Genomic DNA, 14,347 nt, shown 5'->3' on the forward strand with positions numbered 1-14,347 from the left:
GGGGGGAGGGTCAGAGGGAGAAGCAGACTCCCCGCCGAGCAGGGAGCCCGATGCGGGACTCGATCCAGGGACTCCGGGATCATGACCTGAGCCGAAGGCAGTCGCTTAACCAACTGAGCCACCCAGGTGCCCCGAGAAGTGATTTTCTCTGAGACACACAACTAGTCAGGAGGCCAGACTCCTGACTTCACAGTGACCTAAGGGAGCCATACTTTCTGTGTGAGGCGGGCTCTTGCCGGCTCACAAGGGCCCATGGTGCCCCTCTTCCCCACTGCACCTTCAGGGATCTCCCCTGGGAGCTTGGGGTCAGCCTCGATGGAGCATTCACACCACAGAAATGCCACACCACCCCGAGCCCCGTCCCCCAGTCGTTCAACAGCCCAGCAGCCCGCTGGGTCTCCCATGCCGCCGTACAAGGTGTGCATGGGTGTTGTGGAATTCAGTGAGCGGAGGGGCGACTCTCCACACGAACCGGAAGCTTCCTGGGCGGAACCCTGGCACTGGAGTGCTTTCTTTGGTCAGCTGTTGGGTAGTTGGGCCCACTCTGCATCAGTCCAGTAGTGTGATCTGAAGAAGTGAGAAAATCCAGCTGAGAGCAGAGATCAGCGCGCCCAGCACAATGCAGGTTTCCCTCAGTGCCATTTCGTTGTTTCATTTCAATTTAGACTTTTTTAAAAAATCTTTGTTGTAGCTGCTGGGGTGTGTATGTTCTTAAGTGTATGTCGGATCTCAGTTGCCCCACACCCGTGCTTACAGCGGACAGGGTCAAGATGGAGCTGGTCCTGGCCCACAGGTGAGCCACCTTGGGGAAGGGAGGCCGCCGTGTGTCCCCGTCTGCGGCTTCCTCCCCTCTGTCCGGGGCTGGCTCCTCTCGGGCCGGACATGGAAGTAAGGCCTCAGGACACCGTGTGGGCGGTCAGCAGCTCTTCCTTTCATCTGCCTTTAGCCTCTTGATGGACTTGTGACCTACAACCTCTCACTTGACCCCTGATGACCTCATAAATTCTGGAAACTCCTCACAAATCACCAGGAAGATAAATATCAACTGGGGTCATCTGAAGGGGGTCTGAGCCACTCCAGGCAATCAGGGAGGGAAGATCAAGTCTCTTGGGGTGGGGGGTGGGGTGTCCCGGGAACTAGGAGTGACTGAGGAGAGAGGCACATGGCCCGCCCAGGGGACCCTCATTGTCCCCATCGTGCCAGAGCCCTCAGAGCACATTTCGGTGTAATCCTCAGCGTGCACTGACTGGAGGCCGGGCCTCTAGAGACTCGATGTGCGTGGTCCCCAGTGCCTGCCCTGGAAACCCAGGGCAGCCCAGCTCTGCATTCCACAAGGCCTCTGCGGCAGGAGCCGGACAGGGGTTTATAGTCTGAGGTACTGGTCCAAGTCCTGGTGGTGCCTCTCAGTGCCCCATGGGCCTTTGGGCAGGTGTCTTAACCCCGCCGTCCTAACCTCTGAAGGGGGTGCTTGCCTTTATAGGGGCGAGGGGCTTTGGTGCCACAGTAGAGTCTCAGGGAGCCTGGGAGGAGAGGAGACAGGGAACAGCCGGCCTTGTGAGGGACAGGGCTTCTGAACCTGGCCCAAAGAACAAGCTGGAAGGGCCTGCTAAGCAAGGGCAAGATGGGCAGGGCTCCAGATAAAACAGCCCACTGCAGCTAGAGGGTGGGGACACTAACAGGCAGTGGGGCGGCCCAGCCCTGGCATCCTGGGGAAATCTCCCCTTTCTGAGGCCTCCCAACCAGCAAGGAGGGCTACTGCTGGCTGCCCTTCTAGATGAGGCTTCACAGAACAAGGTACCGGAGGTTGGCAGACATTTTCCTTTAAAAGGAAACATGCCAACCAGCAGGAATCCCGAGCTAAGATGTTGGAAATGGGGACACGTGTGTTCCTGGACCTGGAACAGTCTGCATGGGGCGCAGGGGTGTGAGGGTGGGGCAGAAGGCCAGCAGCAGGTCACGCAGGGCTCTGCATTTGGGAGTGAAGGTTCCACGGATCCTGGGAGCACTGCAGTGACCAGGGACAGAAAGAGACCCCCTCGGGCTGCCGGGGGATGGGGGGGTGGCGTGTAGTTCAGGGCATGGCTGTGGCGCTGCTGAGGACGAGCCTCTGTGCAGGGACGCAGTGAGAGGTGGCCGTGCAGGAACAGGGCCTCCCAGGAAACAAGTGCAGGCCCGCCAGGGCACGTTTGCTTAGGGCTGCTGCCCACCCACCCAGCCCCTGACCCGTCAGCGCTCCCCTCTGGGCCCAGCCTGAAACCAAAGTCTCCGCCTGCCTTCGTGGGGCACGGGCCATCCCTGTGCAGCCGGAACGGTGCCCATGCTGCCCCCACCTGCCCTGGTGAGGAAACGGTCTAAGGCCCTGAGCTGTACTGGGTTCTGTGAGCTGACCTAGGGCAGGGACACTTCTTCCGAGGGTCCCCTGGAGTCCTTCACAGTGCTCTTCTCAGAGCGAGGCCTGGTTCTAGACCTGCGCACGGCGTCCTTGGCTTCTCCCCGAGAGCTCCCCCCGCGGACGGCTAGGTGTGCACCCCGGCGTGGGGGGGTGGTGTGCATGCTAACAGCAGCCCAAGAACAGTGCGTTTGACGGTGACATTTTATGGGCCGCCTCTCTTCGGCCTGAAATATTCTCTCTCTTCCCTCCCCCCGGTCCCCTACCCCTCTCTCGTCTGTCTCTTCCCAGAGGGTATGAACTGCATGAACAAAGACCACGGCTGTGCCCACATCTGCCGGGAGACGCCCAAAGGTGGGGTGGCCTGTGACTGCAGGCCCGGCTTTGACCTTGCCCAAAACCAGAAGGACTGCACACGTAGGTAGATGGAGACAAATGGGTCAGACATCCCCACGTGTCTCCTGCCATTGCTTTATAGGGGGCGGGGGAGGGGGTCTGTCCAGTCTGCTGGACGTTGCCCAGGGAGGTCTCTCAGCCCCTGGGGGTGGAGAGAAAGGGCAAGGTCCCCGAAGAAGCCTGGGGAGGCATGAGGGACGGGGGCTGTGAACTCCAGACATGGCGTTAGCCCAACCTGGCATACCAGTACCAACAGCCCCAGAGCAGGACCGTGCCTAACAGCCCTGCTGTGCTTATCTTAACCCCCAACCCCAGAGCCCCATAGGCCGAGCCTGAACTCTCCAGCGGGTATGGAGGGCTGTGGCAGGCACAGAGGCCTATAAGCTCGGGCTTCTTGGCGGAGCAGGGCAGCCCTTGGTAAAACAGGGTGGTAGAAATAAGGAAAGGAGCTGCGTTGGGGCGGGGACGGGGAGCCCCAGCCCAGCCTGTGCTGACCTTATTTCCAGGATCAAAGATCAGAACTTTACAGTCCGCCCCTGCAGGGCCCACCGTAAATGGTGATGCCCCGTGAGATCTGGGTTGAATGAGGCCTCTGGCCAAAGGTACCATCCAGGACCGGCCTGGAGGTCAGCCTGCAGGGCTCGGGTGTTAGGCAACCTCTTAATGTGGTCATCCAGCTCCCCAGGAGTGGGAGCCAGCAAACGAAGTAGGACCAGGGCTGAACACACTCACAGTCCTTAAGAGCTTCAGACCCAGCTCCCAGCAGCTGCGTGGGGAGGGCGGGGGGCGGCCCCGGCTCACTGGGCGGCTGGGCTACCTTTCCTGGCACCCGGTTGGCTCATGCGTGTAAAGAGCTGAGGGAGACCGGTGTGAGCCCTGCCCACGTCTGGCCAGAGACAAGGACTTCATTCCAGGCCGCTTTCTGATGCAGAGAAATGGTGTGGAGGAGTCCGAATCCAACTTCCAGTAGAGAAAGCAGCCCCAACCTCGCCCCTGAAATGAGAGACTGGGCTGCCCAGCTCTCACGAAGAAAAGGTGCTTTCCATCCTTCATTCTGTGGAGAAGAAACAGCTGGGCCTCACCGGCTCATCATCCTTGGTCTTTGATTGTCTCGGTTGTCATCAGCTTCCTCTGGGCTCCTGCCACACCTTCCCCAACCCATGCTCTCCTCAGTCACCAAGATCTTGGGGACCCACATGCACTAGACACAGCCCCTGTCTCCACGGAGCTCATGCTCCAGCCCCCACACTCATGATCCGTCCACTCCCCAAAGTGAAGATGCTTCCTTCTGGCCAGGTATGTTCTGAGATGTAGGCAGCCTTCCTCTTTGTTCCTGGGCTTTCCCGTGGGATCACACAGATAAACGTGTAAGCGGTCACCACGGGCAAGTGCCCAGCTCCAGCCCCAGGACTCCAGCCAGGCTCTCTGGTCCTCTACATCAGACGATTCCTGTTGCTACGGAGAAATCTGCCGCCACCTGGCACCCTTCAGAACAGAAAATGAAGAACTCCAGCTTTCCCAGTCCTCCGGACAACAGCCAAGGACAAGCATGCGTGGGGTGGGCAGGCTTGTTGTCAGGCTCAGCCACAAGTAAAGAGTGTTCCTTCACTCAGCAAGACTGGCCAAGCCCTGAGCTGGGTGTAGGCAGTGGCTGGGACTGACTGGCCCATCTGGGATGAGTGCTGCAAGGGGGCAGTTTGCTCAGAGAACATCTCCCGAGGCGCCAACCTGATCTGAGAGGTCAGGGACAAGGCAGGGCTCTCTGTGAGCAGCGAAGCCCCCCCACCGCCCCCGACAGAGAAGAACTAAGCCCTTGCCCCGAATGTTTGCTGGTGAAAGAAACGGCAGCCCCACCCGCTCGGCTCGGCAGCTGGGTATCTCCGAGCTGTGTGGAGAATCAGATACCAACCCCGGGGCCAAGGAGCGGGTGAGCACACCGCAGCCCTCCTGTGAAGGGACTGCGCAGGTAGCTGTCCCTCCCGTCAGCTTTGGTTCCTGCCGTGCGGTCAACATGGAGTTCGTGTGATGTTGGCTCTGCAGCTCTCCGTCTAGCCCTGCAGGCCAGTGGAGGTTTAGGAAGTTCTAGATCTGGATTTGGGGTGGGGGCTGAGGCCAGGCCTAGCCAGCCTCTGTGGACCGGCAGGACAGCAGGGCCTCTGCACCAAACTCTTTCAACTCTCCAGAGTCCAGGACCCACTCCAGGGCCAGAGCTTTTCTCCATCCTTTCTTGGTCATCCCAGAGCTCAGCAGCACTATTATCATGCACAAGCCGGAGGCTCTCTAGGTGCTCACGAGCTCGGCCCTTGGGGTCCATGAGATGCACAAACCCCCGTGTGCGGGGTGTGGGACCCTAAGCATGGCCCTCCCTCAGGTTGCCTCAGACAGCCCTGCATCGTCCTTAGAGTCACTTGCAGGACACGGCCCATTGCCAGGAGCCCAGAGCTTGGAAAGAACTGTCTGCAGTGTTCTCACAGCCTCCTCACCACTCCACCCCTGCCCAGTCTGAAGTGGGGCTTTTCTCGGTCTGGAAAGGCACATGATGCCCAGGCCAAGGCAGGGCTATGCCTGGGCTCTGCCCTCTCCTGAGATCCATGGCAGTCTTTACCCTTGGCTTCCCTAGGGCTCTTCCTAGGCAGAGAGAGAAGCTGTTTCAGAGATGAGAGAATGTGACTGCAGGCCACCGGGCTCCCCGGGAAAACTGAGAGAAGAGATGCTCCTCTGGAGAAAGGGCCAGAGGGAGCTGTGCATCCTGAAGCAGTTCTGCAGGTCCTTGAAAGGTCGTCCCGGAAGCCAGGCCCCTCCTGCGGATGGGATGTTAGCTCCCTGGGGAAGAGGCAGCCCAGTAGAGCCTCTCTCTGGTTGCGAGGACAGCGTCGGGGACACTGAGCAGGACCACTCTCTTCATGTCCTCCTCAGCTGGCATGTGTCCAGGCTGACAGGGCCACCACCATCACTCAGGACGGACGCCCCGGAGGCCGTGTGCTGTGCCCCTGGGGAGAGTACTACCTGGGAGAGGCAGCTGCGGGACTCAGTTCCGGAATGCTTGGGATCCATCTCCAGGAGCTGCCACCCGGTCGCTTCCCTCTGGAACCAGCCCTACTCATGGGTCAACCTAATAGAACATCATTAATCCCAACTGCCAATTCGGAATTTTCGACTGGGTTGGTCTGAGATTTATTTTTGCATCTTTGAGCATCTTTAGGGTCGTCTTGCAAGCTGAGTAAAGTAGGGGCTGCAAGAACCCCTCCCATAGAGATCTGGGAACTCCTTTAGCAATACCTCTCACCCTAAAATGTGGTAACGAGTAGTTTCCTTTTAAATAAACCTGAATTTATCATTTTTCCTTCTTCAGACTGTCTCCTTTTTGTTTAGCCCCCTTTCAGCCAACCCAGGTTGCTGATGCTGTAAAACATTTTAAGATTCTGGGCTGCAGGGTGCCGGCTCCTCCAGGCCACAGACACTGCAAACTATGTAACATCTTTAAATAAAAGGTCATTTTCCAAAGTGCACGTGAGCTGGCATTAATTTGCACAGGTTCCATCTGTTTGGACATTGCCTTGGGAGGATCCGGGCTCTGAGGGGATAGAGATTGAGATGGCTGCTGGGACTAGGACAGACTAGACTTCTGCGGGGATACCCTTCCACGTGCCCAAGACCCAGGCAGAAAAGAGCAAGTGATGCAAGAACTGAATGAGTGTCCCCCTCAGCACGGGCCCACTGCCACCCTCCCCCACCTTGTAGAGGATGCCTGCCATTAACAGACATTTGTCCCATTAAGACAGTTTCTAAGTATCTCTGGGACAGAGGAGGGAGAAAATGATCTATCCTATCCCTTTCTTCACCTGACGCCATCTGAGCCTGTCAGCTGGTGCCAGCCCTTTTTGAAGCCCACATGACCCAGGTCCATTCTCCTCTCATCCCAGTTCCCATCTAGAGAGCGAGCCATTCCATCCGAGACCTTGGAGGGGCTGAAGTCCAGGGAAATGTGCACCTATTCACTGATTATCTTATGCCGTCACTTTGCTCCCTGCCCCTTAAGAGAAACCACCAACACCGATAAACTAATCATCTTTGTTGTCATTCCTTTTATACACACGTATGTACACTTTGGGCCTAACTAGTAACCTGTAACTATGGAAACGGAGGCTGCCAGCACAGCTGTGAGGACACGGACACGGGCCCCATGTGTGGCTGCCACCAGAAGTACGCCCTCCACTCAGACGGTCGGACGTGCATCGGTAAGTACGCAGCTCTGCCAGGCGCTGGCACCCTGCGCCACCCTCCCTCCCCCCAGGGCCCCCCTGCAGCCCTGAGGTTGTCCAGCACCCCAGCACCTCCCCACCATGTCCCAGTTTCCAAGAAGGAAGTTAAGGGAACAAGAAAAGGAGGACCCCACGGTACTAATGGGGCTGGCAGACGTCCCCCGGGGAAGCCTTCTGTAGAGACTCATCCAGGGCCATCCAGCCACCCCGGACCAAGCATCTCTGCTTCCTGTCACTGTGGGTTTTCTGCGGGTCCTCATCCTCAACATGGGGGGTGGTCTGTGGGGGAGGAGGAGGGGGTGTGCGCCTAAGGAGGGCAGCTTCCGTTTTTAAAGCATAGGGATTTCTTCCCGATCTGGGGACACATGGCACATCCATTTAACCTGCACATCAGCCCCATTAGCAACATGAGCTGACCGCCAGTCTGGAAAACCAAGACGTTTTCTCAGAAAGCGGCTTTAAGTCTTCATAGTCTACACCAGGGGAGACTGGATGGAAGAATCCCAAGGGGCTCTGGGTGTTCTTAACTGCTTTCCACTCCTGAGCTAATGGGGTTCTCACCAGACTTCTTCTTCCAGCTAGAGTCCCTTTTCAGCGATGCCCCTTCTGTCATCTCACCTGTCTCATGGAGTCTCAATTTGAGTTTTGGTCACCTCCTTCCTCCTGGTCCTTATTTGTAGGAGGAAGCTAGAATATCTGTGGTTACCTCAATCCATAATCAGTAGTAGCTTCTTTACCCACTCAAAATAACAGATCTTTCAACTGAGAAAAAGAAGAATTTCAAAGTTGGTACCCATCCAACTTTGTTCATCCTCTGCTCTCTTTCTTTTCCATGTCGGCCAACTTCAGAAGCCCACAGTCAGTGACCATATTTATTCTTTTTAATGGGGGGCCCCATCTCTTATTACCGACTCTGAAGATATTTCTGGAGGGACTTTCAAGTAACAAAAAAGGGGTGGCAAGCAAGCAAAGCCGTGAAACCAGAGTTTGCTGTCGCATTCTGTCCCTGTGACTGCTCCCTGGTACTTCAGGGAGCAGGGCGGGGGTGCCAGGGCCCAGGCAGGCCACCAGCGTCTCACCCTAGTCCCGGCTGTCGTCCCGGGAGCTGCTACCCGCGTGGTTCTCCCCTTCCTCTGTGTGGTCTCCTCTCAGACGGCCGTTTTGGTTTCATTTTATCTCATTCCTCCTGCTTTTCTGGTGATGGTCCCTGATTGCCTGTCTTGTCTGATAACTGACGTTCATTAATTATTTTCAGAGCCAAAAGCCAAACCAAACCAAACAACCAAAAAAAAAAAAATTTTTTTTTTTTTTTCAAAGCAAAACCTGGTCTCAGACCAGTGTCTCTATTGCAGCCTGATCCCATCTAGAACCTCCTCTCCCACCTCTCTCCCTGTCTCCACTGTCCTGCCGGGGGCCTCCCAGGCCCACCGGCCCCTTCCTGTCTCGTCTGCTGGGTCTCCCTCGCTGTTTGTGTCTGCAGTGCAGCCGCCCCTGCCGGCCACGGGACCGGTGCAGACAGCTGCCGGCCAGACACACACCCAGCCTCGTCTAACACATCTTGTCTTTGTCCACCTGACTCGTCCCTTCTCATTTTTTTTTTATCTTTTAGTGTCTGCTGCATGTGAAGGTCCCTGCTTGGATCTACTTTCTAACCTAACCTCCCTCACCCCCTCCTCCCCTCCCCTCCCCTTAGAAACCCTCTTCCAGACCCAGCTCCTGGGCCATTGCCCTCTGCTGGGCAGAACCTTCCTTCTGCCTCTGCTTACTGCTGCTCAGGTTCCCCCCTCGGGAGCGCACGTCTCCACTGAGCAGAGGGCCGCCAAACAGCTAACCTCACCTGCTCCTCCACGGACAGCATCTTGGCCAAACGTCTTGCCCAGCGGCCAGAATGCTCCCCGGCCGCCCGCCCGCCTCTCCGCACGCGCCTAAAATGACTGACCCATCTGTGCAGCCCCTTGTCAAGCACTTGAATGTCTCGCTCTAGTCCTCTATAGACAAGCAGGCAACCAGCGCTGCCCAACTCGAGCCCCCGTTTTTTCTGTCTGTTCGACTGGATCCATTGTTGTGTGTGTTTGTTCTCTGTTGTTTTGTTCTTAACTTTGCATGAGTGTTTGACACACTTTCCTGCCCTTGACACAGGGCGTCTGCTGTCCATGCACAGCCATCACCGGACCTCGTGGCCCTGTCCCTTTGTCCTGTGCCTTGTCCTGTGCCTGCCTCCCCAGCCTGAGCGGGGGGCGTCTGCAATCACTGATGCCTCCCTGCGCGCTGAGGTGGTGTGTGTGCTTCTGTGCCCCACGCCCCACCCCGCAGCTGGGTCTGTCCACTCTGACCTCAGCCGCCACCTCTGTCTGTTCGCAGCTGGGCCCTGGGTCCCACCTGTGCCCTTGTGTGGTCGTCCCCCGCTCTGCACCCCCCACCCCTGCTGCCTCCCGCCCCGAACACGCCACCTTGGAGGCTCCCGGGATTCGCCCCTCGGCGCAGACGCCCGGCCCGGCATGCTGTGTTGGCTGTGTGCGCGCCACGCCGAGAGGCTGACTGTCTTGGGCCGCGGGAAGTGGGCTGTCATTAACCACCGGCTCCGTGTTTGTCCCTTACTTGTGTTTTAGAGAAGGATGAGGCTGCAATTGAGCGCTCTCAGTTCAATGCCACGTCAGTAGCTGATGTGGACAAGCGGGTGAAACGGCGGCTCCTCATGGGTAACACTTTTCTTCCACTTCCTTTGTTGTGCTCGCGCCTTTGTCCGCGTGTGTGCGCATGCGCGTGCTGCTGTGTCGGGCTGTGCGTGCGCGCGTGCGTGTCGGCGCGCGGCTGTACGTGTGTGCGTGCGAGCGTGTTGGCGCGCGGGTGTGCGTGCGTGCGTGCCGGCACGTGGGGTGTGCGTGGGGGGGTCTGTCTGTGCGGTGTGCCCGCGTGCGTGGTCACCCGTGCCGTGTGTGAGTGGGGGGGGCGGGCTCCGCTCCAGGTGGGAACTTTTTCCCTGTTACAGTTTATACCCTTCATCAAACACGTGTATCTGTGTGTGTGTGTGTGTGTGTGTGTGTGTGTGTGTGTGTGTGTAGCGAAGGCCCCAGAGCTAATGGCTAGTGGCCTCTGCGGGCGAGACGTTTGCGCTGAACCCCTCTGCTTGCAGTACCTGCGCGGGATCAGCGAGGCAACACGGAGGCCCAGAAGCGAAGGGGGTGGGGGGCGCTAGCGTAGAGCAGGGATTCAGGCAGCACGGCCCCTCTCCGGCTCCTTGCGAAGGAGAGAAGCCACATCCAGGTTCAGGACTCGCTTTATAGTTGGGAAATCTACCCAGAGAGGAGAGGATTGTTAAGGCCATCTGGCAGGCCCCGGGGAAAACAAGGTTCATTCCTCCCCCTCTGGTCCCAAGGCTCCTGACTCGGTGAATGACCCAGCCTGAGGTGGGCGTAAGTGGGCAACCTTGGCCCACTTTTCCTTGGTCCCACTTCAGGCACCCGCTTGCCTCCGAAGGGGGGAGCAGGGGCAGGTGTGATGTGGGCTACACTCCAGACACTGGCCCTGGGCTGGATCCAGGTTCTAGGGAGGCTTGCCCAGAAACCCCTGGTGCTGCTCGGGGTGGCTTGGGAGGCCTGCGGGTGTGGCTGACCCTGGGCAGGGTGAGGAAAGAGAAGGAGGGGGAGATAGCTGCTCTCAGTCTGTAGAAACACAGAGCAAGTCTGCCCTAGTTCTTCGGTTCTGCGCTTGCTGGCCCCTCGATGGTGCCAGCTGCCCAGGCCTCCGGAGCACAGCTGTAGGGAGGTTTGGGATTTTCACAACCTTCTTTGTGGCAGTCTGGTGGATTATACCAGCCTTGGGAGCTGTGGGGCCAGGTGGTACATTTCCCATGTCCTGGAGGAGGAAACAGGCTCATCGGGGTGCCCTGGCTTGTCCACGGTCACATACTACCCTGCACGGCTGAGCTTAGCCCTAAGGTCATGGCTGTGTTAGGGTCACAGGACCATGGAGGTCAGAACCACAGGGTCCCGGAGAGGTCGCCTACTTTTGTGGTCCTCATATGGACCTCAAAGGAATCCAGGCACCTAGATAAAAGGGAGATGTAAGTGGGGCCACGGGAGGGATATGGCCTTTCATGCTGGGGAGTAGGCTTGAAGCCCATCCTCCCCAGTGGGGCTTTGAGGAGCAAAGGAGATCGGGGCTGGCTGATGGTGCTCTGTGCAGCGTGAAGTCCATGCTGGGCAGGACAGGCATAGCCCCGTTTCTCAAACGAGAACACTAAGGTCAGAGAGTCTGGAAGATTCACCTTTGGTCACACAGGCAGATGGGACAAGGTTTATCTGGAAGCCCCCTCTCCACAAGTTCTCAGGACAGGGCTGTCATGTTGACTTGGGCTGTCTGGGTTGGCCTGGGAAGGACGGGAAATGGCCAAGGAGTGGGCTTGAAGGCTTCAGTAGGCAGGCGTGCCCGCCACCATCCCGGAAGGTGTGAGTCAGGTGGCTGGAGGTGGGCGGTGGGAGCCTAAGAGCTGCTTGCTGGTGCTCTGAGGCCACGCTGAGGCCCCTCAGCCTCACTTACTGGGAGAGGTGGGTACTGCTGCCCAAGAGCGAGCTCCAGAGCAGGGCAGGAGCAGGAACTGGGCCCCCTGAGGCCCTGTACTCCTCTCAGCAGGAGGGTGATGGCAGAAGCGGCTGAGCTGAACCAGCGTCAAGCGGGTGGGTGGCGAGGTGGAGAAAGAGCTGTGGACTTGTTTTTTCTAATTAGAGTCAGTGGGTAATAGCCTGGAGCGGGGTCAGGAAGGTGAGAAGAGACGAACTGAGAATACAGGTACCTTCACCCCAGGTTTGGCAGGCAGAGTTGGGGGAGCAGATTGGGGGGCTTGGAAGGGGCCAAGGAAAAGGATGATGGTTGGCCTGCCCTGAATTCCCACTTCTCTGATTATAGAAATCCCCTCAAGCATCCCTTTAGAGCCCGTCCTGCCCCACAGGCAGAAAAAAACCTGTCGCTCCTCTGGTCTCTCTACAACACTTATAGCACGGACAAGGCCCCATGCCCGGAGCTAAGCAACCATCCTCAGAGGCGTCCATGAAAGGCACCACCCACAGCACTGGTGAACCCCTCCCTCAACAGCTCATAATTCTTAGCACCTGTCTCCTCCGAGAGCAGCCCATGTGGTACAGACTTGGGGTCCGATTGGACTTCAGGCTCTAACTAGTAGCCTTTGGTGAGGATGGCTGCTCCCAGGCTATATTAATAGAGGCAAGGTATGGAGAATGAGAGGGGTGACCATCCCCGTTGTGCCCTGTGCTGGTCAGAGCACAACTGGGGCATCGCATTCGGAGCCCAGCCCCGCATGGAGAGAGTCGCCTAGACGGTGTGGGGAACCAGAGTTGGGTCAGCATCGGTGGCCTGTGGGAGGGGGCACAGGCAGTTGATCTCAGTGGATCCTGTGGCTGGTGGGCCACATGAGCCCTCTTTTAGGTCCTTGGAGGGGATGGGGTAGGACTGGCAGAGGGGGAAGGACCTGGTTCTGGGGCCCAGGAGAGAAGCAGATGAGGAAGGCAAGACCCTGAGGAGTTTGACGGCAAGGTCAGACCCTGGGCTGGCCAGCTCCAGAGTCTGTGCCCCCTCGACTGCTGCACTGGACAGCTCCTCGTCAGAGGGCAGAGACAAGTGACGAGTGAGGGAGGGCGGGGCTCAAATGCCCTGGAACAGTCTACTGTGAGCAGTGCCCATGGAAGTCACGGTACAGGGTTCCACCAGAGCAGGGCATGTGTGCTGCAGTCACCCGGTGGCTGAGATGTCCTGGCAGGTGTCTTCTATCCCTGAGATGCCGGTTATCTCCTGTGCCAATAGGGCTTGTTTTTAGGGTGGGTAGGATGAGACCGAGTGAGCGCAGGGTGGCGCTTGCTGCCCCAAGAGGCCCCATGAGCTCACGCCATCCTCATCATTCTCCATCATGACCACATCAGCGACAGACTGGTCCTGCAGGCCCAGGGTGACACCCCCTGTTCCATGTCACAGAGAGGCTGGTGGCCTGTAGCAGAGCAGCTGGGGGCCATTCAGGGCTGAGTGGCCCTGCCCCAGCCTTGGGGTCTCAGCTGCACCCAGCCATTGCCATTTATAATTACCCCCAGTCACTGAACACAGGCTAAGAACAGGGGCAGTTCCGTTGTCTTTAAAGAGACTCAAACTATGTAACAGATTTTCGATTTATGTTAAAATCAGTTAAAATATTTGGATTTGAGGGTTGGCGTGATAAATTTCAAGTATCTGGCTGACTTGTGCAAAACCCCTGAGTACCCAGCTAAGTTTACCACGGGCCCCTGGGACCCCACTCCTAGCAAGACTGATGAGACGTTGTGGGTCGTTCTTGTCAACCCAAGTGTTCAGTCAGTCCCTTTCCCACAGTGTGGGTGGGATGGATGCTGTGTTAGCTTCCTCTTGCTGCTAACAGGGTACCACAATCTTAGTGCCTTACAACAGCAGGAATGCACCATCTTCTGGCAGGTCAGAAGTTGGACTTGGGACTCACTGGGCTAAAATCAAGGTGTGAGCAAGGACTGCATTTTTTCTGGAAGCTCTAGAAGCTTCTAGAACCACCCATATTCCTTGGCTTGGGGCCTCTTCCTGTCTTCAAAGCCAGCAGCATTGTATCTCTCTGAGCCCGCTTCCATCAGGCTCTCTTTCTCTGACCTCCCTGCTCCACTTTTAAGGACTCTTATGACCACATTGGGCCCACCCAGATGATCCAGGACAAGCACCCATCTCAAGGGTCTTAATTTAATCACATCTGTTGAGTCCCTTTTGTCACATAGCGTCATGGGGAACTAAGACAAGGACATTTTAGGGGGCTGTTAGTCTCTCGACCCTCAAGCTTGGTCTGGAAGGAACCTCCCAGGCTGGCTGCTGTGAGGTCCAGAGGCAGAGCCCACGTCCTCCCTCTTCACTGGCTTGTTCCGGTCCACGCATCTCCAGGCACAGGTGGGGGCTGGCAGTGTGGGATGCGCTGGTCCTCACCTCCGCAGGCCCCCCCAGAGTGGGCGCCCACCACTTCCTCAGGCAGCCTCAGTGCACATCTGCCCGCTGTTTCTGGAGGACTCTTCCTCCTCACACTGGTCTGCACCAGGGTCTGGGGTCTGTGGACTCCCAAGCCCAGGGCCCTAAGTCAGGAGCCGAGTAGCCTGAGGTGCGTCAGCCCTCCCGACTGGAATCTGTCCCCACAGCCTGCCCACTTAGGGGTCCCCCTGAGCCCAGGGGAGCCAGGTCCAGTGAGTACAGCAATCGTTAGCCTAGAACCCCAGGTTCTCTGGGCCTTGCTCTGTCCCAGCCTTCACTC

At 57.7% G+C, this 14,347-nt stretch overlaps 1 protein-coding gene across 2 annotated transcripts in view; it reads left to right on the top strand.

Annotated features, from left to right (window-relative positions):
- The window catches only part of SCUBE1 (signal peptide, CUB domain and EGF like domain containing 1), a 139,349-nt gene that overhangs the window by 77,876 nt on the left and 47,126 nt on the right, over positions 1–14,347 (top strand). Inside the window, exons 5-7 of one of the 2 annotated variants that reach the window (XM_044915773.1) lie at positions 2,681–2,806; positions 6,907–7,023; positions 9,657–9,746. In XM_044915773.1, coding sequence (XP_044771708.1) covers positions 2,681–2,806; positions 6,907–7,023; positions 9,657–9,746 — 333 coding nt within the window. The remainder of the gene's footprint in view (positions 1–2,680; positions 2,807–6,906; positions 7,024–9,656; positions 9,747–14,347) is intronic. The other variant, XM_044915774.1, reaches the window with a different exon arrangement.

Source organism: Neomonachus schauinslandi, chromosome 5 (assembly GCF_002201575.2).
Source record: "Neomonachus schauinslandi chromosome 5, ASM220157v2, whole genome shotgun sequence".
In the NCBI taxonomy this organism is placed as follows: Eukaryota; Metazoa; Chordata; class Mammalia; order Carnivora; family Phocidae; genus Neomonachus; species Neomonachus schauinslandi.